The sequence below is a fragment of the Heterodontus francisci genome, chromosome 16, assembly GCF_036365525.1.
Source record: "Heterodontus francisci isolate sHetFra1 chromosome 16, sHetFra1.hap1, whole genome shotgun sequence".
NCBI lineage: Eukaryota > Metazoa > Chordata > Chondrichthyes > Heterodontiformes > Heterodontidae > Heterodontus > Heterodontus francisci.
In genome coordinates, this window is record NC_090386.1 from 41,998,137 (window position 1) to 42,021,996 (window position 23,860).

At 40.9% G+C, this 23,860-nt stretch overlaps 1 protein-coding gene across 2 annotated transcripts in view; it reads left to right on the top strand.

The window, feature by feature from the left end:
* Window positions 1-23,860, top strand: part of rprd1b (regulation of nuclear pre-mRNA domain containing 1B) — a 45,683-nt gene that overhangs the window by 826 nt on the left and 20,997 nt on the right. Inside the window, exons 2-4 of one of the 2 annotated variants that reach the window (XM_068048132.1) lie at window positions 5,701-5,830; window positions 7,939-8,072; window positions 12,195-12,359. In XM_068048132.1, coding sequence (XP_067904233.1) covers window positions 5,701-5,830; window positions 7,939-8,072; window positions 12,195-12,359 — 429 coding nt within the window. The remainder of the gene's footprint in view (window positions 1-5,700; window positions 5,831-7,938; window positions 8,073-12,194; window positions 12,360-23,860) is intronic. The other variant, XM_068048133.1, reaches the window with a different exon arrangement.

A 23,860-nucleotide genomic window follows, 5' to 3' on the forward strand; every position in this document is an offset into this window, starting at 1 on the left:
GCTCCTTTATAGCCCTCAACTCCCCAATATTTCAAAAATCTGTCTACCTCTTTAAGTACTTTCAGTGATCTAGCCTCCACAACTCTCTGGGGTAGAGAATTCCGGACAATTCACCACCCTATGAGAGAAGAGATTCCTTCGTGTCTCAGTTTTAAATGTGTGCCCCCTTATTCTGTAACTATGTCCCCTAGTTTGAGATTCCCCCACCAGTGGAAACAGTTTCTCAACATCTCCCCTGTCATGTCCCCTCAGAATCTTGTACATTTTAATAAGACCACCCCTCTAAACTCAAATGACTAAAGACCCAACCTGTTTAGCCATTCTTGATAAGTCAACCCCTTTATCCCAGGAATCAGCCTAGTGAATCACTTTTGAACTGCCTCCAATGCCAGTATATCCTTTCTTAAATACGAGGACCAAAACTGTACACAGTACTCCAGGTGCGGCCTCACCAACACCCTGTACAGTTGTAACAAGACATGCCGGTTTTTAAACTCCAACCACCTAGCAACAAAGGCCAAAATTCCATTTGCTGCCTTAATTATTTGCTGCACCTGCATGTTAACTTTTTGTGTTTCATGCACAAGAACACCTGTATCTCTCTGTGCTGCACTTTTTTGGAGTCTCTTTCCATTTAAATAATAGTCTGCCTTTTGATTCTTCTGACCAAAGTGCATGACCTCACGCTTTCCTAAATTAAACTCCATCACCAAGTTTTTGCCCACTCACAACCTGTCTATATCCCCTTGCAGGTTCCTTATGTCCTCATCACAACATGCCCTCTCACCTATTTTTGTATCGTCAGAAAATTTGGATATATTACACTCTTCCCCCACCTCTAATTCATTAATACAGATGATAAATAATTGAGGCCCTAGGACTGATCCTTGTGGCACTCCACTAGACCCATTAATCCCGACTCTGTCTTCTGTGAGTTAACCAATCCTCAATTCCTGCCAATACATTACCTTCAATACCGTGAGCTGCTATCTTGTGCAATAATCTTTTATGTGGCACCTTATCAAATGCCTTCTGGAAATCCAAATACACTACATCGACCGGTTCCCCTTTATCAACTCGTTGTATCCTCAAAGAACTCTTAGCAAATTTGTCAAACGTGATTTCCCTTTCATAAAACCACGTTGACTCTGTTTGATTGTGTTAAGCTTTTCTAAATGCCCTATTTCTTCCTCAATAATGGACTCTAGCATTTTCCCAATAACCAATGTTAGGCTGACTGGCTAATAGTTTCCTGCTTTTTGTCTCCCTCCCTTCTTGAACGGGGGCGTCAATTTAGTGGTTTTCCAATCTGCTGGGACCCTCCCGGAATCTGGTGAGTTGTGGAATATTTCGAGCAATGCCTCCACAATCTCTGCAGCCACTTCCTTTAAAACCCTTGGATGCAGGCCATCAGCTCCTGGCGACTTGTCTGCCTTTAGTCCCATTAGTTTGTCAAATACTTTGTCCCTTGTGATAGAGACTGTTACAGGATCTTTCCTCTATTAGCTTATCTGATATCTGTGGGATATTTATAGTGTCCTCCACCATGAAGACCGATGCAAAATATTGATTTAAATTATGTTCAATTTCCCTGTTGCCCATTATCAATTTTCCAGTCGCATCCTCCAAGGGTCCCATGCTCACTTTAGATACACTCCTTTTATATACTTGTAGAAGCTCTTGCTGTTTGTTTTTATATTTCTTGCCAATTTACTTTCATAGTCAATTTTTTCCCTCTTTATTAGCTTTTAAGTCATCTGCTGCTGGTTCCCAAAAAAAATTCCCAATCCTCTGGCCTACCACTAGTTTTGGCTGCTTTGTATGCCTTAGTTTTCGATTGGATACTCTCCTTGACCACCTTTGTTAATCGCGGGTGGTTCATCCTTCTCATCGAGTCCTTCTTATTGACCAGGATAAATTTTTGCTGAGCGTTATGAAATATCTGCTACAATGTCTGCCACTGCTCATCCCCTACCTTCCCCTTAGTCTATTTTCCCAGCCGCTTTAGACAACTCTTTCTTCATACTTCTGTAATTACCCTTGTTTAAGTTGAGGGAGCTGGTTTGAGACCTGGGTTGCTTGCCCTCAAACTGAATTTGAAATTCTACCATGTTGTGATTAGCCCCTAGAGGATCCTTAACTACGATATCTCTTATTAATCGTACCTCTTTACAAATTACTAGATCTAAAATAGCCTTTTCCTGGGTAGGTTCTGCAATGTATTGCTCTAATTAATAATCCCTGATACACTCTACAAATTCGTCTTCCATTTTACCTCTGCCAATCTGATTAGTCCAGTCAATATGCAGCTTAAAATCACCCATGACAATTGTAGCGCCCTTCTTACACGCCTCCATTTCCCGATTTATACTTTGTCCTACAGTGAGGCAACTCTTCGGGGGCCTATAGACGACTCCCACCCGTGACTTCTTCCCCTTGCTATTCCTTATTTCCACCCAAACATCTCGGTCTATTGCACCTATATCACTACTCACCACCGCACTGATGCCTTCCTTTATTAACAAAGCTACCCCACCTCCTTTTCCTTTTTGCCTATTTTTCTGGAACATCGAATGCCCTTGAATATTGAGTTCCCAGTCTTGGTCACCCTGGCAGCGCAATACTGCACTGGAGTGTCATCCTAGATGATGGGCTCAATGATGAAGAGGGACTTGAGCCCACAACCTCCAGACTCAGCTGAAAGTATTACTGAGCCATAAGTAACACCTTTCTGAAGGGCTTTGGACCAAAATGTACTGTTGCAAAATCATGTTTGATTTGAAGATCTTTCCTTGTTTCAAAAATCAAGTCTTTGACATTTAGAAATGAAAAGAGCAGCTGTTTAAACTGAGTGGCAAATGCCAGCAATCTCTTGATTTGGAAGTTCTGATTCGAAACTGCAGTTTTTCAGAAGTTTGAGACTCCAGCAATGTTTCTTATAGTCAAGCTGGCATGACTGCATTTAATTTTTAGAGCTTAGTATTAGATTTGGGAGGTGCTGTTTCTGTGTTAACGTTGTCTGCCTTCTATTATTCCCCATCGTGCTCTTGCTGCGTTAATGCTGAACTTGCGCATATGAAATAGGATGGAAGAAATGGGAGCAGGAGTAGGCCATACATCCCCTCGGGTCTGCTCCTCCATTAAGTAAGATCATGGCTGATCTTCGACCTCTGCTGCACTTTCCGCCTGATCTCCACATCTCTTAGCGTCCAAAAATCTATCAATCTCGGCCTTGATTACTTTCATTGACTTTTTTTTTATTAATTCGGGGGATGTGGACGTTTCTGGCTAGGCCAGCATTTATTGCCCATCCCTAATTGCCTTTGAAAAGGTGGCGGTGAGCATCCATAGTCGTCTGGAGTAAAGAATTCCAAATGTTCACAGACCTCTTGAGTGAAATAAACTCTCATTTCTGTTTGAAATGGCTGTTCCCTTATCTTGAGACTATGCCCCCTAGTTCTGGACTCCCCAGCTGGGGGAAATAGTCTCTCAGCATCTACCCTGTCAAGCCCTCAGAATCTGAAATGTTTCAATTAGCTCACCTTGCATTCTTCAAAAACTTCTGAGCTATAGGCCCAATTTGCTCAATCTCTCCTCATAAGACAGCCCTTTCATCCCAGGAATCAATTTAGCGAACCTTCTTTGCATCCCCAATATTTATGAAACTGATGGAAGTAAGTAATATTGCAATGATTAATTCTAGCCAAGCAGTTGGGGGCACCGAGTGAAGCATTTTCTATTTGGGCTTATTTCTGTTGCATTGTGAGGTGAATTGCATTATTCCTTTGGGTTAAGTAGATTAGTGTGTACAATTTTCCTGTACACATTTCTAATGAGTATTAAATTTCATGCAGTAGGAGCTATTAAGTTAATATTTTAAAATTCTGATGCAGTCAATGTAATGTGCCAAAGCATCGTTTTCCAGTTTTCTGGAATTTAACTTTTAGATTTTTCTGATGGTCGTGCCAGTATTCTCTTATTTGACTTTCCTGCAGTGTGCTGTTTCTGCTTCTCACCAATAATCGTCTTGGTTTCTCTGTTGGATCTTGTAACTTAATCACAGATTTGCATGGGAAAAAAAACCCACAGACATCCTTTTCCAGATTACTATATCTAACTTTAACTGGAGAAAATAGTCAGTTTCTTTGGGCCTTTTTTGGGGGGGGAAAATGCTCTGGGCACATTGAAGCTAAATGAAATATATTTCTAGAGATATGCTAACAGATTGGTTTACTTGTTTGTCTTCATTGACAGAAGAAAGATGCGTATTTATTTCTTTGCCCCATGTATTGAAGTAAACTATATTTGACAAGATGGAAGAGAAGGATATGAAAAAAAAATGTAAACTTAGTGAATTACTGCCAATTCAGATAGTTGGCCTTATTCATATGCAGCATGTCTGTTTTGTTTTCACATTTTCTTTTCCGTTGTCTGGTGGTGAAGAGGAGTAAAAAATATTTTTTTTTTTAAGTGGGACGCAGAGAGAACAGTATTTGGGAGGAAGAGAAAAATTTTCTGATATAAGGAATGTGTTTTCAATTAAAGGGGCAAATTCATTCACTGTATAGGAAGCAAATAGGCTACCTTTGAGTGCTCTACTGATAACATTTCAGGTTTTACTCTCTATTCATGGATCTGTGCAATGTGCTAAATGCACTGCACTAAAACTAACCCTAGTTCTGTTTAGGGATTCTAATACTTGGATCGGAATACATACATTTTATGCCCCAGCAACTCTGTCCATTAAGGGACTGTTCTATCATAGACAATAGTTTGTACCCAATGTTTTAAATTGGCACACAACAGCCCATCAGTTAACTCCTGCAAGTAGTCCAAAAAGCAGTCATTACATTTTTGTGAAAGAAAATTTGATGGCAGATGCTGTACTAGACTAAAGTTAGCAAGTGGCCAAAAGCAAGTGAACGCTCTTAATGATCAGAAGAAAGTTGCCGATTGGGCTTGGTTTCTTTAAATGCTTGATTTTTTAAAATTCTAGTTTGCTTCTTGGAGATCAAAAACACAGTAGTTAAAATAGTGTGTAAAATAAACTGAGATGAGAGACCACAGAAACATCTTACTGCAATATAGAAAAGAGGGGGAGGACAATCTCTCTTGTTCCTGAGTTATTTCTCCCTGCTTTACTTACAGACCAACCATGAACCAAATCAGACACGAACTACTTAAAATATCACTGTACCTTTTTAAAAATATTTTGACCACTTAATTTTCTGTGTTGGTCAAGTTTTTAAGTATTTAAAAGAAATGTCTGCATTATAATGTATTAAATTTCAGGGATGTTGTTCAAATAAAGCCTCTATTTGAGTCAATTCTAGTCTTCCTAGAAAATGCCATAACATTTCCAATTCTGTGAACGATGAGGATTATCCTATATTTTTCTGTTCTTTTCTTAAAGTGAAATGTGCTCACTCTAAAAGTTGCTAAAATTGAGAGATCTTCACTTTGCCTTACCACCACCCACCCAATCAGTTCTAATACCACAGATCTTTGCAGATTTACAGAGTTGCCCATTTTGACCCATAATAGTTACAGCTCAAAGGTAAGTTAACTGCAATTTGGAACAAATATAAAAGTCCTTTTGTAGTTTCAAACTGAAAGATATTGCTAAGTGCACAGGTAGGTGATCCATCTGAATGTCTTTGTATTCATTAATAGCAGCATTTTTTTATGTAACATATCTAGCTAAACCAAGCAGGAAATTGACTTTCATCTATCTGGCTAATGATGTCATTCAGAACAGTAAGAGGAAAGGTCCCGAATTCACCAAGGCTTTTGAGGCAGTTCTCGTGGATGCATTTTCACATGTTGCCAGGTACAGTATAAGTTGTTGAAGAGCTATGTAATGCCTTTGAAGGCCTTATTCTGAAATAATAACTTGGGATGGGTGAGTTATGTAGTAGAGAAGAAGCTCAATTCATTGGTGAACAAGTTGGAAAGATGATGTGCATTCAGAGTATTATTTCATCTGTTGTGAGTATTGAACTTCTAATGTAACCAGTTCTTAAAGGAGCATCGATCAGATCGAGTGTCCACAGCATAGAGAATACCTGCAAATATAGAGTTCTATCAGCAATGAGGCAAGTGATTAAGGCAACTTTGCAGTAAGTTATAAATGAACAGGGAAGTAAAAACTGCATAATTGAAAGGATTTGTGGAATTTTAGGGAGATTAATTTATTGCAAGATGGCACAATTATGATTCAATAGACTCGTGCAGTAAAGAGGTATAATGCATCATAATTCCTTGGTCTGTACCTATTTTGATATTTGCATTATACAGCTAAGTCTGACCAAATGTAAGGTAGGCAATATTGGTGAATTGTCATTTCATCAAAAGCTTTCTATGCTTTCTTGAAAGTGAAGTACATATTCCAAAATTTATTGTGAAGTTATAAATTAGTGTGATCAAGAGTGATGTGAATTATGGTTTGCTGTGTATATATGCCAATGTGAAACACAAATATAAATTTCTCACAAGGTGAGAGCATGTGTAGGATGATTACTAAATGGATTTAGAAGTACTTTTATATCTGAAGAAATTGGTATTACTATATGAAAAGAAAAATCTCAAACAATCAAAAGCCATGTTACTAAAGGTCACTTATAATACAGTGCCATTGTAGAGTTTGTCCCGCCTTACTGATTCGGATGTGCTAACTACATGTGCTTAAGTGCCACATGGTTGACAGCATCCAAATTCCACACCAGAATAGAAAAGTGGCCCTGATCAGATTCTGCACTTAGTGGGTGAGCGAGACGGCCTAATGCTAGCATATGCAACCTGACAGTAAAACTGGTGTAAAAGCAAGACTGGAACATTCCCAGCTTTTCCACCATTTTCCACTTATGCGGTGTATCCATGACGTAACAACACTGAATCTCAGACTGATAATGGCAGTGAGTGACTAAACTGATTTCATATTGGTATAAAATGTCAGTGGCAGTGTGTGAATGTCAAGAGATGACTTCCAATGGCCACTCTTCATCTCTATTTTCGAGTACTCGGTTGCTGGAAAAGCTGCCTTCTATCCCATCAGTAACTAAACAGGGTCAGTATGCACCTGCTTAGAAGCCAGATTATTGTAGATCCACTTTATAAAATATAAATTGCACAAATCAACTTCAGAAGAGTAAGTTTCACATTATATCAAGGCTTCTCTGTTGGTTCTCCATTGGCTTAACTGGTTAGGAAAATAAATAACTGAGCCACATATAAAATGGGAAAGTTTCCTCTGGTTTGAGCTAAGTAAGCTGATCTGAGTCATGACAATGGTAGGAATGCTACCATTGGAGTGACATGCTACAATTAGGAATAGGGAAATCAGCTAGGATACATTTTCCAATTGCTATCCACCAATCACTGCTGCAAGTAGGCACATGTGAATGTCAGTTGAGGCTGTTGGCACTTGCTGTGTGAACATATACATGAAAAGTGGCAGCTTGGTGAGATATCATGATCAATGCCCCTTGAAGCCTTACCACAACAGATTCAGTGTCATCTGGGGAGAAAATTGGTTGCAAAAGGGAAAGGGGGTCTGGGAATTCAGGCCATCTGGTGAATGAATCAGAGAATTTTACAGTACAGAAAGAGACTATTTGACCAATGCCCTCTGTGCTGACTCTGAAAGAGCCACCCGCTTGGTCCTTTTCTCCTGCTGTTTCCTGTTACCTTTTTAATCTTTTTCAAATCTTCCCTTTTTATAAGCTGTTGTGGATTCTGCTTCAACTGCTGCTTCTGGTAAGTCATTCCCTGTCCTAATAATTTCTCTACTTGTACCTTTTCTGATGATCCTAGTCTTTTTCCTTTTACTTGATTTTGCATCAGGTTAGCTATCATAGAAGTTGTGATGTTAGTAACAATCCAATAATGATAAAGCTACTGGAATTTTTGGTGATTTTTTTTTTTTCTTTTCCTCCCTAGAGAATCTGAGCAGAGTTGTAAGAAGCAAATGGAACGAGTCCTGAATATATGGCAGGAAAGAATTGTCTATGATGTTGATTTTATTCAACAACTTAAGTTAACTGTGGATGAGTCTAACAGTCCGCTTCCTGTAGGTATGCATATCATAAATTAAAATGTGACCTTGTCAGCATGCAACCTGCGTATTATAATCTCAATCAATCAGATTATCTTAATGCTTAAAAGTACTTGTTTGAAATAAACTGTCTGTTAAGCCTCATTTGTAAAGTGGGGCAGTGTCTTCTGTGGTGGTTGCATGTGGGCATGCACCAATCAGTGAGGCTGTTCAGAGTAAATTATATGTTTGCTTATATGTTCAATCTCCCACTCATGGTATTGCTTTGCAAAGTTGTCAAGTGGAATGCAAACACTATTCCAGAGTATTGGAGAACCAGTCATTCTTGGTTTCAAATCCCTTCATGTGTTTGGCTTCAGAGCAGTGTGGCTGATTGTCTGGAAGTAGGTTTTCACTCTATATCCTTTGAGTCAGGAAAGGTGCTCAGCACAGAAAACCATAAAGGGAAAAGGTGAGCAAAATAAATAATACATTAAAGAACATTTGTTCAGTGGAGATATATTTTGAAAGAAGTCAATGGAACAGACAGTAGGATTGTCAAAGTTATCAATAAGATCCCCTATGTTTGTGTTGTGACAAGGAATGGCAAAGCATAGCTTTGTACAAGTGATATTCTGCATGCTAAAATGTTTCTCTCTGCCAATGCCATTGAGGGAAATTAAGCAGAGGTGAAATATTTTCCCAAATAGGGAAAACTGGAAGAATAACTTTCATCTGCCATCAAATGCAGTACTGGCACAATACTGTGTGATAAGTTGAAGATGCGCAGGAATGTTGCATGTTGAATTCAGAACAGATTGAGACTTGATAATCAGTATGTCATTGGTTTGTATCTAAAACTGAATGGAATGGGAAATATTATAGCGGGCTTGTTTGGTGGTACTTGTGTTTGTTTTTGGACAGCACTGTCTATGATGTGTTGGTGCATCTTGTTGCATGTTGGTCAGATTAAAAGTGATTGCAGAAATACAGATTGCAAAATGCTGTGTTGTGGAAGCAGTGGTCAAGCCGTAAGAAATGTTGAATATCATTGCAAATCTGTTTACAGTACAGAAATGTGAAAATTTGATTCAGGCCTGAAATGCATGACTGAGTCTTGAAAACTTTTTCTTCTTGGCTGTATCATTATACTATACTAAAGCATGTATTTTAAACTCTCTATAAACTTGCTGTGTGCTCTTGAGCTGTTTTCACAAATCAGTGGTTAGCACCGCAGCCTCACAGCTCCAGGGACCCGGGTTCGATTCTGGGTACTGCCTGTGCAGAGTTTGCAAGTTCTCCCTGTGTTTGCGTGGGTTTTCACCGGGTGCTCCGGTTTCCTCCCACATCCAAAGACTTGCAGGTGATAGGTAAATTGGCCATTGTAAATTGCCCCTAGTGAAGTGAGGTGATAGGGAATATGGGATTACTGTAGGGTTAGTATAAATGGGTGGTTGTTGGTTGGCACAGACTAGGTGGGCAGAAGGGCCTGTTTCAGTGCTGTATCTCTAAATAAATAAAAATAAATAAATAAAATAATGAAGTTACGTTAAGTGTTAAATTCAGGATTGTCCAATGCCAACACAGGTCTGTGTATGTCCTGGTTAAAAGTTATTCAGTGTATTTTTTCAATCCAAGTATAGTCATTGCAGGCAAGTGAAATATGCTGAGCTAATCAGTGACATACTGTGCTTAAACTCGCGCAGCATTTAAAAACACATAAATGGCATTTATTAGATTGGTGTACAGTAGTTTTGTTCTCTAATAGAATACTACAGTAAGGAAGGAGAGAAAGTCGATAAATGTTAAATTGTGGGGATTTGGTCATTAAATCTTGTATTATCATAGTTTCAAGAGCTTCAATAAATTGAACAGTTTTCAAAGAGTTACTTGTATTAAGTTATTACGACAAGGGAGAATCAGATTGGCTTTAGTGAACGTTGGCTTTAACCATTCTAGAAATGTCTGTTTACAATTAAAATTATTGTACTCAATCGCTTTTCAAAACTATTAACTGTAATTATTTGTCTTAATGAAAGAATTTTGAAATAGGGTTGACCAAAAAAGTGATCTGAAGCAGGGGGAATAGGCATTATTTTCCTCTGATTCTATTCCCCCACTTCAGATCGGATATTTTTCTTTCTTGTATCTAATGAAACTGAAGATGTTGCACCATCCATCATATTTAATAGCAGAGCAGGCTCGAGGGGCAGTATGGCCTACAGCTGCTCCTACTTATCTCTTTATATCCTTAATTAGGATATATATGCTTCAGTGCTGTAAATGACATGAGGATGTTGGGTAACACCTGTATTTACATTTTCTTGCAAAAGTCTTTAGTTTCCGAATGTTGCCCTCCGGTAATAATTCCTAAAGGAACAAATCCAATTTAGATTAAAATATTGTATGCAGCACATTGAGCTGACTGACAGCTGAGTATTCTGAGAGTCCCAGGAAGTAAATCTTACTTTAGAGTATTTGCATCTCTGCATGCAGTCTCTGGATCTAAGTTGGGTGGTCATTTCAGTGAATACAGGGCCTATGATGTGCTGCCTTATTGGTTGCTTATGATGCCTCGTCGTAAATAGAATAAATATGCAAGTTATCAGTTTGCTTCAATCCACAAAATGTCTTTTGAATATCACAATCTTGCTTTGTAGGAAGAGTAAAGGAAAGTTGACCTATGCACCTATAGCATCTGATAACTTGAGTGGTTGAAAGTACCAGATTAAAATCTTTGGTAGTTGTAAAGATCTTTCTCTCTACGCAAATTTCTAATGAATTCACGAGATTAAAGAGGGTCAGATGTTAGTTTCAACAAGTGGCTGAAAAAATGGGCCAACTCTTGGACTTGTGAATAGACGATCGAGACACTAAATACATTTTTTTAAAGACAAACTGTGAAAATATCACATTAAGAAGAGCACAGCAAGAGATTTAAAAAAAAATACAATTATACAATGAAATCCTAAAATGAGCTGGAGTTCAAATTTATATGGGAAATTGAACCACAGATCCATGAAGGTACAATGAAATCAATAAAATAGGAAACTGAACATGAGAAAAAACTGTGTAGCTAGGATATAGCATTCATTCCACATTTCAACACAGACTGACATTTTGTTCTTTGCAGATAGACTGTAATGTTGATCATATTTTCTTTAGCTGATATGGGAAATCCTCATGACTTTTAATTTATAAATTCCTAGTACATGTATTATGGTTTAAATGAGAATCACAGGGCCTGTGTAATATCAGTGAAGCTTGCATTTTCTGTTAACAGTTGCATGTAGTTAATTGTGGAGGGAGGGAACCGAAGGAAAGTCTGCCGGTTTACAACCACTGTTAAGACTGCTCCATAATCAAGAAAAATTAGATGATTTTTTTTCTTTCCTCTAAGATGGAAGCATATCTACCATTTGATCTACGTAGCAACTTATTGAGGACTCATAAGACTTTGAAAGTTAGTCCTGCCTAACCTGTAGAGACTTATATTATGTAATTTGATCAAATTTCTCAATAAACTTGTATTGTGACTTTAATTCTTCTTTAGACAGCTAGCCATATGAATTATACTCACCAAGAAAGCTTGCATTTATAAAGGATCTTTCATTCCTTTTGGATTCCCCAAAATGCTTCACAGCCAGTGGTATTTTAAACCTTTCTTTATATTCTCCTTGTCACTGATTTGGGCTGGGAATTTGGCAATAAATTGCAAATAAAATCAGCTCGACAAACATTGCCATGTGGAAAAGCCAATTCTGATTAGATGACATTGGCAGTTAGGATGAGCATTTACCTCTGCTACCATCTTTTTTCAAATTTTTTAAACCAATTAAGTTGTTAAACTTCAGCGAGATAGGCAATGAAAAGCATGGGTCTGCTAGGTATAACTGACAATGGCAATTGTAAGACTCTACAACATTACTCAGTATCTCTGTCTCAAAACAAGTACCCATGCTTTGTATGTTGTTTTTTTTTCCCCTACTGCCATTTTGGGATTATTGTACAAGCTGAGAATTCCCCTGCTTTGAATACCTTTTTTTATAATGCACTAACTTAGTGATGTAGAATTGCATTAGCATTTCTTTTGTACAATGCATATATTGTAAAATTGTCTACAGCAGTAATTACCTTCTGACAGCAAATTTAATCTTTGCAGAGATTGCTGGTTCTAAAGTCGTATATGATCAACCACCATCTTGCCCGTCATCCAGTGAAAGGCAGTCTCGGTCTAACAGAATTCGTATTGCTGAGGTTGTGAAAGGTCATGAATCAGCAACATCTGACTCTTCATCCAGCATCTCATCTGAGACCAGATATATAGGTCAGTAGGTTTCCAGAGGGCCTATACTATACAACCTTTGAAGAAAATGGAATGATTACACTAAAAGAAGTGTTTTAAGATGCGTCCAATCTTTACCTTTTTTGTGAAGTTGGTTGTGCCAATCTTAGATTAGCATGGATGAGGACATTAGAGATGGTTAATGGTTAGGTTTTTTTTAAGCTCTTGATTTAAAAAGTTGGAATCGATTTGTCTGTATATACTGTGCATGGATTGGATTTCATTGTATTTTGCTTTCTTTGCTGAAAATCTGGCAGAAGTGCAAAAGCTTGGGTGGTGACGTGTTCAGGCTGTAGAGAGATCATGCAAGTGACCTTTCCCCCTCTGTTTTGAGAACAGAAACACTTTGTGTGTAGAAAACGAGACTTGAACCAAAAAGGAAGATTGTATTTAGATAGTGCCTTTCACATCCCGAAGCCTTTTATAGTCAATGAGTTACTTTTGAAGTGTAGCCACTGCTCTTATGTATGTAGGTGAAGCAGCCAATTTTCTTTTTGTTAAATAGTTTTATGGCATCTTTTAAATTTGTCTACCTGAAGAGGCAGACAAGGCCTTGGTGTAAGGCTGCATTTGCTAGCAACGCAACCACTAGGTGGCGCAGTATTGACACATGCGCAAATGCAGCCTCAACGACTGAAACGTCGCTATCTGCGACATCTTGGGCAGCTGTCAGTAACAAAGATGGCGCTGCTCTATTTGTCACAAAAAACAAATTAAACACAAAACCCCTCAATGGCTGCAATCGCCAACTCCATCCCACCCCCAGCAGTACCCCGCTCTCTCTGCCTTTGCTGCTACCTCACATGCTTGTCTGCTCCCCGCCTCGCTCCTTTGGCCACTTGCTCCTGGCCTCGCCGCTTTCTGCCCGCCCCGCCACACGCTTTCCGCCTTGTTGCTTCGGCTGCTCTCTCCCCACTTCCTCACCGCCCACTCGCTCTCGTCCTCGCTGTTTACTCCATCTCGGCCGCTCGCTTCCCGCCTCGCCCCTTGGCCGCTTACTCCACCCTCAGCTACTCGTTCCCTGTCCCCCATACCCTTCCGCTTCTCCGGGGGGGGGGGGGTGGGGAGAAACGGTGGGGCTGAGAATGAGCGGCCAAGGGGGGGAATGACTATGCTGAGAACAAGCGGCCAAGGCGGGGAGTGAGCGGGCAGGGAGTGAGTGGCCAAAGCGCCAAGGCAGTGAGCAAGTGGCTGAAGCTGGGTACTGTTGGGGGGAATGGAGGTAGCGATTGTGACCATTGAGGGGTCAGGCAATGCTCGGACGTCATTACATGGTGACGTCGCAATGCACATACGCGGATTTATACTGGCAAGCTGTGAATGTTCGGATGTAGCACTGATGATATCGGCAATCACTCAGCATATGGCTCTGCGTTGTCAGGAGACAGTCCGTTAGTCTAAAGTTTCATCAGAAAAACAGCACATGCAACACTCCCTCGGTTTATGCACTGAAGTGCCAGTCTAGATTTTTATGCACAGATGCTGTAGATTGTCTTGAATTTATGGCTTTCTGATTCAAATGCAGGAGAAAGAGAGAGCAGGAAACGACAGCATTTAGTGAATATTGAGAAGGAAGTTGGCAATGTTGTGTAAAAAAAACTATGGTAACTGATGAAGAGGATGTGCTTTAGACTAAAAGAACACCTCTTTCCCCTGTGCTTTTTTACAGTGTTATTTTTGCAACTTCTTCCATGTGTTTTCACTTTCAGCTCTGTCATGGTGGGTGAGGTTGGGGGGTTGGGTGTGGTGGGAAGCTGGCGAGCAGCAATTGAGCATTTTTCCATGGGAAGGGAATCTAAGACCCCTCTGATCAGACTTTGTACATCTCCTAATGGCTAGATGATGAGTAAAGCAGTGTTGACAGAATCCTGAAGAGGTTACCAGTCAAAGATTGGTGCTCTTGGTGAGTGGAAGCCCTAAAAGAGAGGGGGGAGAAAGATTGCCATTAAAATAAATGGACTAGAACCATTGGTACTCTAGCTGTACAAGTAGGAAAGTTATGGCTAAAGGCAGTTGAGCCCTTCCACAAACATAGCTGTTTGATTCAGGGATGTGGGCATCACTGGTTATACCAGAACTTATTGCTCATCCCTAATTGCCCTTGCAAAAGTAGTGCTGAGTTGCTTTTTTGAACTGCTGCAGTCCTTGGCATGTAGGTACACCAACAGTGCTGTTAGGAAGGGAGTTCCAGGATTTTGACCCAGCAACAGTGAAGGAACGGCAATATAGTTCCAAGTCAGGATGATGTATGGCTTGGAGGAGAATTTGCAGGTACTGGTGTTCCAGTGCATCTGCTGCCCTTGTCTTTCTAGGTGGTAGAGGTCGCAGGTGTGGAAGGTGTAGTCGAAGGAGCCTTGGTGAGTCGCTGCAGTGCATCTTGTAGATGGTACACACTGGTGCCACTGTGTGTTGAGGGAGTGAATGTTGAAGGTGGTCGATGGGGTGCCAATCAAGTGGGCTGCTTTGTCTTGGATGGTGTTGAGCTTCCTGAGTGTTGTTGGAGTTGCACCCATCCAGGCAAGTGGAGAGTATTCCATCACACTCCTGACTTGCGCCTTGTAGATGGTGGACAGGCATTGGCGAGACAGGAGGTAAGTTACTCACTGCAGAATTCCCAGCCTCTGACCTGCTTTTGTCGCCACAGCATTTATGTGGCTGGTCCAATTCAGTTTCTGGTCAATGGCGACCTCCAGGATGTTAGTGGGGGATTTAGCGATGGTAATGCCATTGAACGTCAAGGGGAGATGGTTAGATTCTCTTTTGTTTGAGATGGTTGTTGCCCGGCACTTGTGTGGCGCAAATGTTACTTGCCACTTATCAACCCAAGCCTGGATGTTGTCCAGGTCTTGCTGCCCATGGACCTGGTCTGCTTCAGTATCTGAGGAGTCTAGAATGGTGCTGAACATTGTTCAATCATCAGCGAACATCCCCACTTCTGACCTTATGATGGAGGGAAGGTCATTGATGAAGCAGCTGAAGATGGTTGGGCCTAGGACACTACCCTGAGGACCTCCTGCAGTGATGTCCTGGCACTGAGCTGATTGACCTCCAACAACCACAGCCATCTTTCTTCGTGCTAAGTATGACTCCAACCAGTGGAGAGTTTTACTCCGGCTCCTTGATGCCATACTCGGTCAAATGCTGCCTTCGTGTCAAGGGCAGTTACCCCCACCTCTTGAGTTCGGCTCTTTTGTCCATGTTTGGGCCAAAGGTGTAATGAGATCAGGAGCTGAGTGGCCCTGGTGGAACCCAAATTGAGCGTCAGTGAACAGGTTGTTGCTGAGAAAGTGCTGTTTGATAGCACTGTTGACGACCTCTTCCATCACTTTACTGACCGCGAGTAGACTGATGGGGCAATAATTGGCTGAGTCGGATATGTCCTGCTTTTTGTGCACGGGACATAACTGGGCAATTTTCCTGAACTGTTAAAATATGTTCTTTACTTCCTGTGACTATATCATTAATTGTGTGCTACTCAATCACACACATGATAAAAGAAACCTTGCACAAAAAGGTTCACAGTCCACAAATTGAGCGAGTAGTTTTTAGGAAATTAAAAGGAGGATATGTCTGACTGTAGGATTTGATTTCTCAGCAGTGATTTAAGAGAGTTTATTTCAGAAATCAAGCACCACTTGGGACTGAAGAGCTGGATATAAGAATGTTATAATAACTCCATAATATAAATAAAAATAAAGAGCTAGAAATGCTCAGTAGGTCTGGCAGCATCTGTGGAGAGAGAAGCAGGGTTAACGTTTCAGGTCTGTGACTTTTCATCAGAACTGATGAAAGGTCACAGACCTGAAACTTTAATTCTGCTTCTCTCTCCACAGATGCTGCCTAACCTGCTGAGTATTTCCAGCACTTGGTTTTTATTTCAGGTTTCCAGCGCCTGCAGTATTTTATAATAATGATAACTCCCTAGTTCCTCGAGGTAGTGTTACCAAAAAGTAGTCGCTTTTCAATGCCCTACTTGATAGTTACGACCTGAGCAGAGGCACAGTTGAAATAGACATACTAAATAATGTTTTGCCAAGCTCAAGTACATTGTACCTTACTAGACTTCAGTGTGGGTAAGGGGGAGTGGGGTTTAATCTACTTCAGTTACTTGGATATATTGAAGAAGCTGGGGATATTCTCTGTGTAGAAGAGGAGTTTGAGAGGAGATTTGATAGAGGTGCTCAAAATCATGAGGTGGCTGGATAGGGAAAACGCTTTCCATTGGTGGAAGATTCAAGAACCAAAGGACACGGATTTCAGGTGATTGACAGAAGCAATGACGGCATGAGGAGCATTTTTTTTACACAGTGGGTTAGAATCTGGAATGCACTGCCTGAGAGAGTGGGGAGGAAGATTCAGTTGGGTCTTTGAAAAGAAAATTGGATAATTATCTGAAGAGCAAAAATTTGCATGGCTACAGAGAAAAGCAGGGAGTGGGACTAGGTGAGTTGAACTTGCAGAGAGCTGTCACAGACACGACAGGTCGAACGGCCTCCTTCAGTGCTGTAACCATTCATTCTATACTCCTATGGCACTGTTTCCGGGAAGGGGAAGTCATACAAACTAGAGGTCGCAGCACATGGGAGTAGATTTTCAACTTGCTGCCTGGGTATAAAACTGACATTGCAAAATTAAACTCGGTTAGTTTCTAGAACGGGTAGCTGATTCGCAACATCAATTTTACCTTTGGACGGCAAGTTGAAAATCTATCTGAAGTCATCTTGAGTGCAGCAATGCCCCTTGTGCCTACAGTCTGATGGAGAGATAAATCATGTTTGCAGGACAGTGAGCTGACTTCTGACACAGGTGCTAATGTTGCAATGCCTCTTACTGACAAAATGGTCCTAGAACCTTAAGACTTTGTAATGCGCGTAAACTGATCATCTAATGATCCCATGAGGTTGCTTAATTATTTCACTGTGTAATTTTGACTATTGGGAAGTACAACTAACTTACCTTTGGTATGAAATTGGGAATGAAACAGCAAAATCAGACTTTGAAGCGAATGAATGACTTGGTTCTTATTCCCTTGTTTAAATCAGAAGTGATTGGAGTTGTCAGATATAAATCTGATCAGTGTTGGTTATATGCTAATATGCCATCAGTGATGAGGAACAACTCTCAGTGTACACCCATACTGTGCCCAAGAAATTCTGCAACAGGCACGTATTAAAATACTACAAGAAGCTATTTCCCGCACTTCTGCCCTCACCCCTAGCCTTCACTTCCAGAACCTCGATAGGGTTCCCCTTGTCCTCGCTTTCCACCCCACCAGCCTCCACATCCAAAGGATCATCCTCCGCCATTTCCGCCACCTCCAGCATGATGCCACTACCAACCGCATATTCCTTCCCCTCCCCTGTCAGAATTCCAAAGGGACCGTTGCCTCAGCAACACCCTCGTCCACTCCCCATCGCCCTCAACACTTCGTCCCCTTCTCAGAGCACCTACCCATGTAATCTCAGATCTAATACCTGCCCTTTTACTTCCTGTCTCTTCACCATCCAAGGCCCCAAACACTCCTTTCAGGTGAAGCAGCGATTTTACCTGTACTACTTTCAGTTTAGTATATTGTATTTGCTGTTCACAATGTTGTTGTCTCTATACTGGGGAGACCAAATGCAGATTAGGTGACTGCTTTGTGGAACACCTCAGTTCAGTCCACAAGGATGACCCAAGCTTCTGGTTATTTGCCATTTTAATTCATCATCCTACTCTCATGCCCACATTTCTGTCCTTGCCCTGCTACAGTGTTCCAGTGAAGCTCAGCGCAAGCTCTAGGAACAGCACCTCATCTTCCGATTGGGCACTCTACAGCATTCTGAACTGAACATTGAGTTCAACAATTTCAGAGCATAACTGTCATTTTTAAATTTTAAAAAAATCTTTTAACTATATGCCTGTCTTAAAATTGTTTTTCATGTTTTTGCTTTTGGACAGACCTATTCATTCTGCAATTAACATTCTCTCGGGACTGATGCTTTGTCTTTTAATAGACCATTAGCACTCCTTTTGCCTTTTGTTTCATGACATCTCTCCCGCCCTCCGCTCTATTACACACCTTCCCTTTGGTTCTTCTTCCCCCACCCCACCTTTTCATTTGCTCAAAGCCCATTACATTTCTAATCTTTGTCAGTTCTGATGAAAGGTCACAGGCCTGAAACATTGTCTGTTTCTCTCTCCATAGATGCTGTCAGACCTGCTGAGTATTTCCAGCACTTCCTGTTTTTATTTCAGACGTCCAGCATCCACAATATGTTGCTTTTACTATACTGCATGAAGCTGCTTCATTTGAGTGACTAGTAAATGCAATTGTTTGCATCATAACTTGATGACTGCCTCATCCAAGCTTGCTTCTTGGTTGCTATGTAAGGTTTTATACATGTAAACTTAAATTTGGTCTGTAGCCTTCCAAGAGCATGTAGTCTCATTCGCTCCCTTGGATGTGATTGAAATAGTAATGAAGGTGGCAGAGAAACTACTAGCAGCTTTGCTGCTGTATAAATGAGGGTCATTCTCTCCACTCCAGGAGCATTTGACTCCAAGTTTATGGATGGTGAGAGGGCTACCACTTATTTATTAGATTAGAACATTACAGCGCAGTACAGGCCCTTCGGCCCTCGATGTTGCGCCGACCTGTGAAACCATCTGACCTACACTATTCCATTTTCATCCATGTGTCTATCCAATGTCCACTTAAATGCCCTTAAAGTTGGCGAGTCTACTACTGCTGCAGGCAGGGCGTTCCACGCCCTTACTACTCTCTGAGTAAAGAAACTACCTCTCACATCTGTCCTATATCTATCACCCCTCAACTTGAAGCTATGTCCCCTCGTGTTTGCCATCACCATCCGAGGAAAAAGACGCTCACTATCCACCCTATCTAACCCTCTGATTATCTTATATGTCTCTATTAAGTCACCTCTCCTCCTCCTTCTCTCCAACGAAAACAACCTCAAGTCCCTCAGCCTTTCCTCGTAAGACCTTCCCTCCATACCAGGCAACATCCTAGTAAATCTCCTCTGCACCCTTTCCATAGCTTCCACATCCTTCCTATAATGCGGTGACAAGAACTGCACGCAATACTCCAGGTGCGGTCTCACCAGAGTTTTGTACAGCTGCAGCTTGAATACTTTTTGTTTCCTAATTATAGAATCATGCACCATTCAGCCCATTGTGCCTGTGTGAGCTATTAAAAAGTTCAGTCCAGTTAGTGCTGCACCCCTGCTCTTTCCTTGTAGCCCTGCCATTTTCCCCCATCAAGTATTTATCCAGTTAACTTTTGAAAGTTACTCCTGAATCTGCTTCCACCAGCCTTTCAGGCAGCTCATTACTGATCATCATAACTTGTGTAAAACAAAATCTCATATTCCCTCTGGTTCTTTTGCTAATTGAATCTGCGTCCTGTGGTTATTGACCCTGCTGCCAATAGAAACAGTCTCTCCCTATTTATTCAGTCAAAACCCTTCTTAATTTACACAAATCTACGCAAAAGCTGTGCAAGCAGAGGAGTTGCACTTATTTCCAACGTGAGGCTTAAACACTAACTTGTAGTGAGGTAGCCCAAGTTGTGGCTTACTTGCAATTCTTATTTTTCCAATGAGCAGCAAAATGATTTCACCCTTCAATACTGACCCGAAACGTTAACTCTGCTTCTCTTTCCACAGATGCTGCCAGAACTGCTGAGTGATTCCAACATTTCTTGTTTTTGTTTCAGATTTCCAGCATCCGCAGTATTTTGCTTTTATTTTATGAGCTTTCCTTTTCTGCCTTATCTTACCACGTAAGCTCCTTGATATCCATGGGGCTCTAGAATTGGCCGTCTCACCCTTTTTCTTTGCGGGAACATGTTTATTCTGAAACCTTGAGTTCCCCTTTGAATGCCTCCCACTGCTCTGACACTGATTTATCTTCAAGTCGCTGTTTTCAGTCCACTTTCGCTAAATCACTCCTCAGTTTAGGAAAATTGGCCTTGTCCCAATTGAGAACTCTAACTCCTGTTCTGTCTCTGTCCTTTTCCGTAATTATGTTAAAACTGACTGATTTATGATCACTACCACCAAAATACTCTCCCACAGGCACTCCTTTCACCTGCCCATCTTCATTTCCTAAAACTAAGTCGAAAACTGCACCCTTTCTTGTTGGACTTGCTATATATTGGCCAAAGCATGTTCTCCTGGATGCACCTTAAGAATTCTGCTCCCTCAATTCCTTTCACACTAAAACTATCCCAGTTAATATTGGGGTAGTTGACATCCCCTACTATTACTGTCCTATTGTTCTTGCACTTCTCGGAGATTTGCCTACATATCTGCTCTTTTACCTCCCTCTGACTGGGGGTCTATAGTACATGCCCTTTTTTGTTCCTTAGCTCAATCCATATGGCCTCATTTGATGAACCTTCCAACAGATCATCCCTCCTCACAGTTGTAGTGGTTTCCTTGAGCAAAGTTGCCACTTGCCCTCCTTTCTTATCCCCCTCCCTATCGCATCTGAAAACCCTGTAACCAGGAACGTCGAGCTGCCATTCCTGTCCATCAAGCCATGTTTCTGTGATAGATATGATACTTATTTTATTTATTTAGAGATACAGCACTGAAACAGGCCCTTCGGCCCACCGAGTCTTTGCCGACCATCAAACACCCATTTATACTAATCCTACACTAATCCCATATTCCTACCACATCCCCACCTTCCCTATATTCCCCTACCACCTACCTATACAAGGGGGCAATTTAAAATGGCCAATTTACCTATCAATCTGCAAGTCTTTGGCTGTGGGAGGAAACCGGAGCACCCGGCGAAAACCCATGCGGTCACAGGGAGAACTTGCAAACTCCACACAGGCAGTACCCAGAATTGAACCCGGGTCGCTGGAGCTGTGAGGCTGCGGTGCTAACCACTGCGCCACTGTGCCGCCATGTCTCGATCTGTGCCCTCAGCTTATCTGCTTTATTTGCTATACTTGGATCTCTAAACTCAAATCAATGCTATTTCAGAAACAGTGGCTACTGTCTGGGCTAACATCAGTCATATGACCCTTGGGATTTTCACCTCTTAAGGCTGTTCATTCTCGAGATGCAGCTCTGAATACTGGCAGTCCTTGAGTACTTTACCCAAGTGGGTTCCCTTTTTGCGTGAGCCGCAAGCTTATTCGGCATCACAGTTGAGCACACTTTTTCTCCCCCATCTGATGTGCATATACACGCACATGCTAGCAGAAGTCACCCTATAGTAATAGGGTGTGAATCCTATCCAAAAGGTTTTTTTTCTCTCCCTTTCCACAGTACCCGTCCCCTTGGGAACACAGAGGGCATTTATGGCTACCTATACCACCACCATACTGAATATCAGCTGACAGTGCAGATGAGTACTAGAACCTGGGATCTTCCTGGTCTGTGACTCAGGAACATTTGCTCCCTGAGACATTAGACAAGTCAAAAATTCATGCATTCAGTGAGAATTATTGTTGGGTCAAACTACTTAAGGATGTATGCATGACTCCCTCTGGATCCTAGACAAAAAGTTCCTTTCATGTTCTGTATTGTGCTGTTTTCTTTTGGTGCAGTTATAATCCCCAAAATCCAAGTTCATCAGTATGGTACGGCCTTTGTGTCATGTTGCAAGTATTTTTCAAGTTAGTGAAAGTGTATCACTTAGCATCCTTGTTTTCAGGGAATTCCGAATCAGGTAGATTTGCTTTTAACATTAAGCCAAGGGTTGTTTCTTCCTGCGTTTTGATGGAAAAAGTGTTCTCTTCATTGTATCTTGTGTTCAGATGCTCTTAATGGGCCAGATTAAAGAAAGGTGATGTGAATTTCAAGTAACACATCTTGAAAAGGGACTGGTGTGTCTCTGATTTTCTTTGCAATCAGAAGAAATATTATGCATTTTTGTGGTGTCTTTGACATCCCCTGGGAATACCAAAAGGCTCTACAACTAGTTAACTACTTTTGAATTACAGTCACTTTTATGTAGGGAAGCATATGTCAGTTTATCTGGCTGACAGACAGCAAATGGAATAAAATAATGATGGAGGTCTGATCTTGTTTACCTCGCCTTGCCAGGTTCTTTGGTTGTTTTCAATCTCTCCTGCGACCTCCCCGTAAATGTCGGAGCCGGGGTGTACAGGTTTGCGTACAAGTTTGCAGATTAAAATAATTGACTGGCCAGATAATCTATTTTTGCTACTGGTGATTGAGAAATGAATGTAGGCCAGTGTACTGAGAGCTTCTGGCTCCTTAAATTATGCCTTTTTTTTTTACGTCTTGAAAGCAGCACTTCTGATGTACATTTCCCTCTTTACGACGTGGGTGTGTTGACCAAGATTATGTACTCGAGTCCTGCAGTGGAGCTTGAATTCATAACCTTCTGACTCAGTGGAATGTGCTACCAGATGAACCAAGCTGAAACCTTATGACCAGCGGAGTATGTTTTCATTCAAAGAATGGTGACCATTACTCGAGTTAAAGGCATGATTGTTTTCTATAATCCTAATACAATACTTATTTTTATCTGGAAACCATCAAACCTTGTTTGTACTTATTTGCCCTTTAAAATCTCATCTGCAGGTAACAGGAATTTCTGTTGATAAAGTGGTTATTTTCAGAAAATATGTTGTGATAGCATCATTGGCAAGCTCTGGAAGGTGCATGATCACCAGGAACAATTGCTTATGCTTGACTTACCGAACCTCTTGTGTTGGAGGAAAACAGTTTACCAAAGTGAGAAATTATTCCTTGGATTTTTAAAAAAAAATCATTACTTTTCCACGTATCTTTTGAAGGCTCGATACCAACTGACAGTGAAAAGAGACTTTTGTTGCAGAAATACAGCAGTGATTCCTTAAATAAAACATTTCCTTAGTATTCTATAGGGTTTGGAATATAAAAGTGAGGCTGTGAGAGGTTTCAGTTGTGCAAGGTCCTTTTCAGACCCCATTTGAAGTAATGCATTCACTTTGGACACCAAACCTCAGGAAAGATATATTGACAGTGGAGGGGATACACCAGAATAGAGGGCTTAAAGGGTTCAATTATGAGTACAGTTTTTGTTTAAACTTTGTATTCCTTTGAGTTTAGAAGGTTGAGGAGAAATCTTTACAAGTAATTTAAATTGCTAAAGGAATTCAATAGGGTAGAAACAAAGAAACATTTTAGTGTTTGGCTATTTAGAAGTGAAATCAGGCAGCACTTTTTCTCAAGTGGCATTGGAAATTTGGAGCACGCTCTGAAAGGTTATGGAGGGTGGGTCAATTGAAATGTTTAAGAGTGAGATCTGTAGATTTTTGTTAGTGTGTGAAGAGATATTGATCAAAGGCAGGTAAATGGAGTTGTATAGCTCAGCCATGATATAACTAAATGGTGATACAGGCTTGAAGGGCTGAATGGCTTACTTCTGTTCCTATGAGCTTGGTGTATTTGAGGTTGGAATGCATTTGCATAGATTTTAAGAAACCAGAAAGAATCAAATTGTTTTCCCCA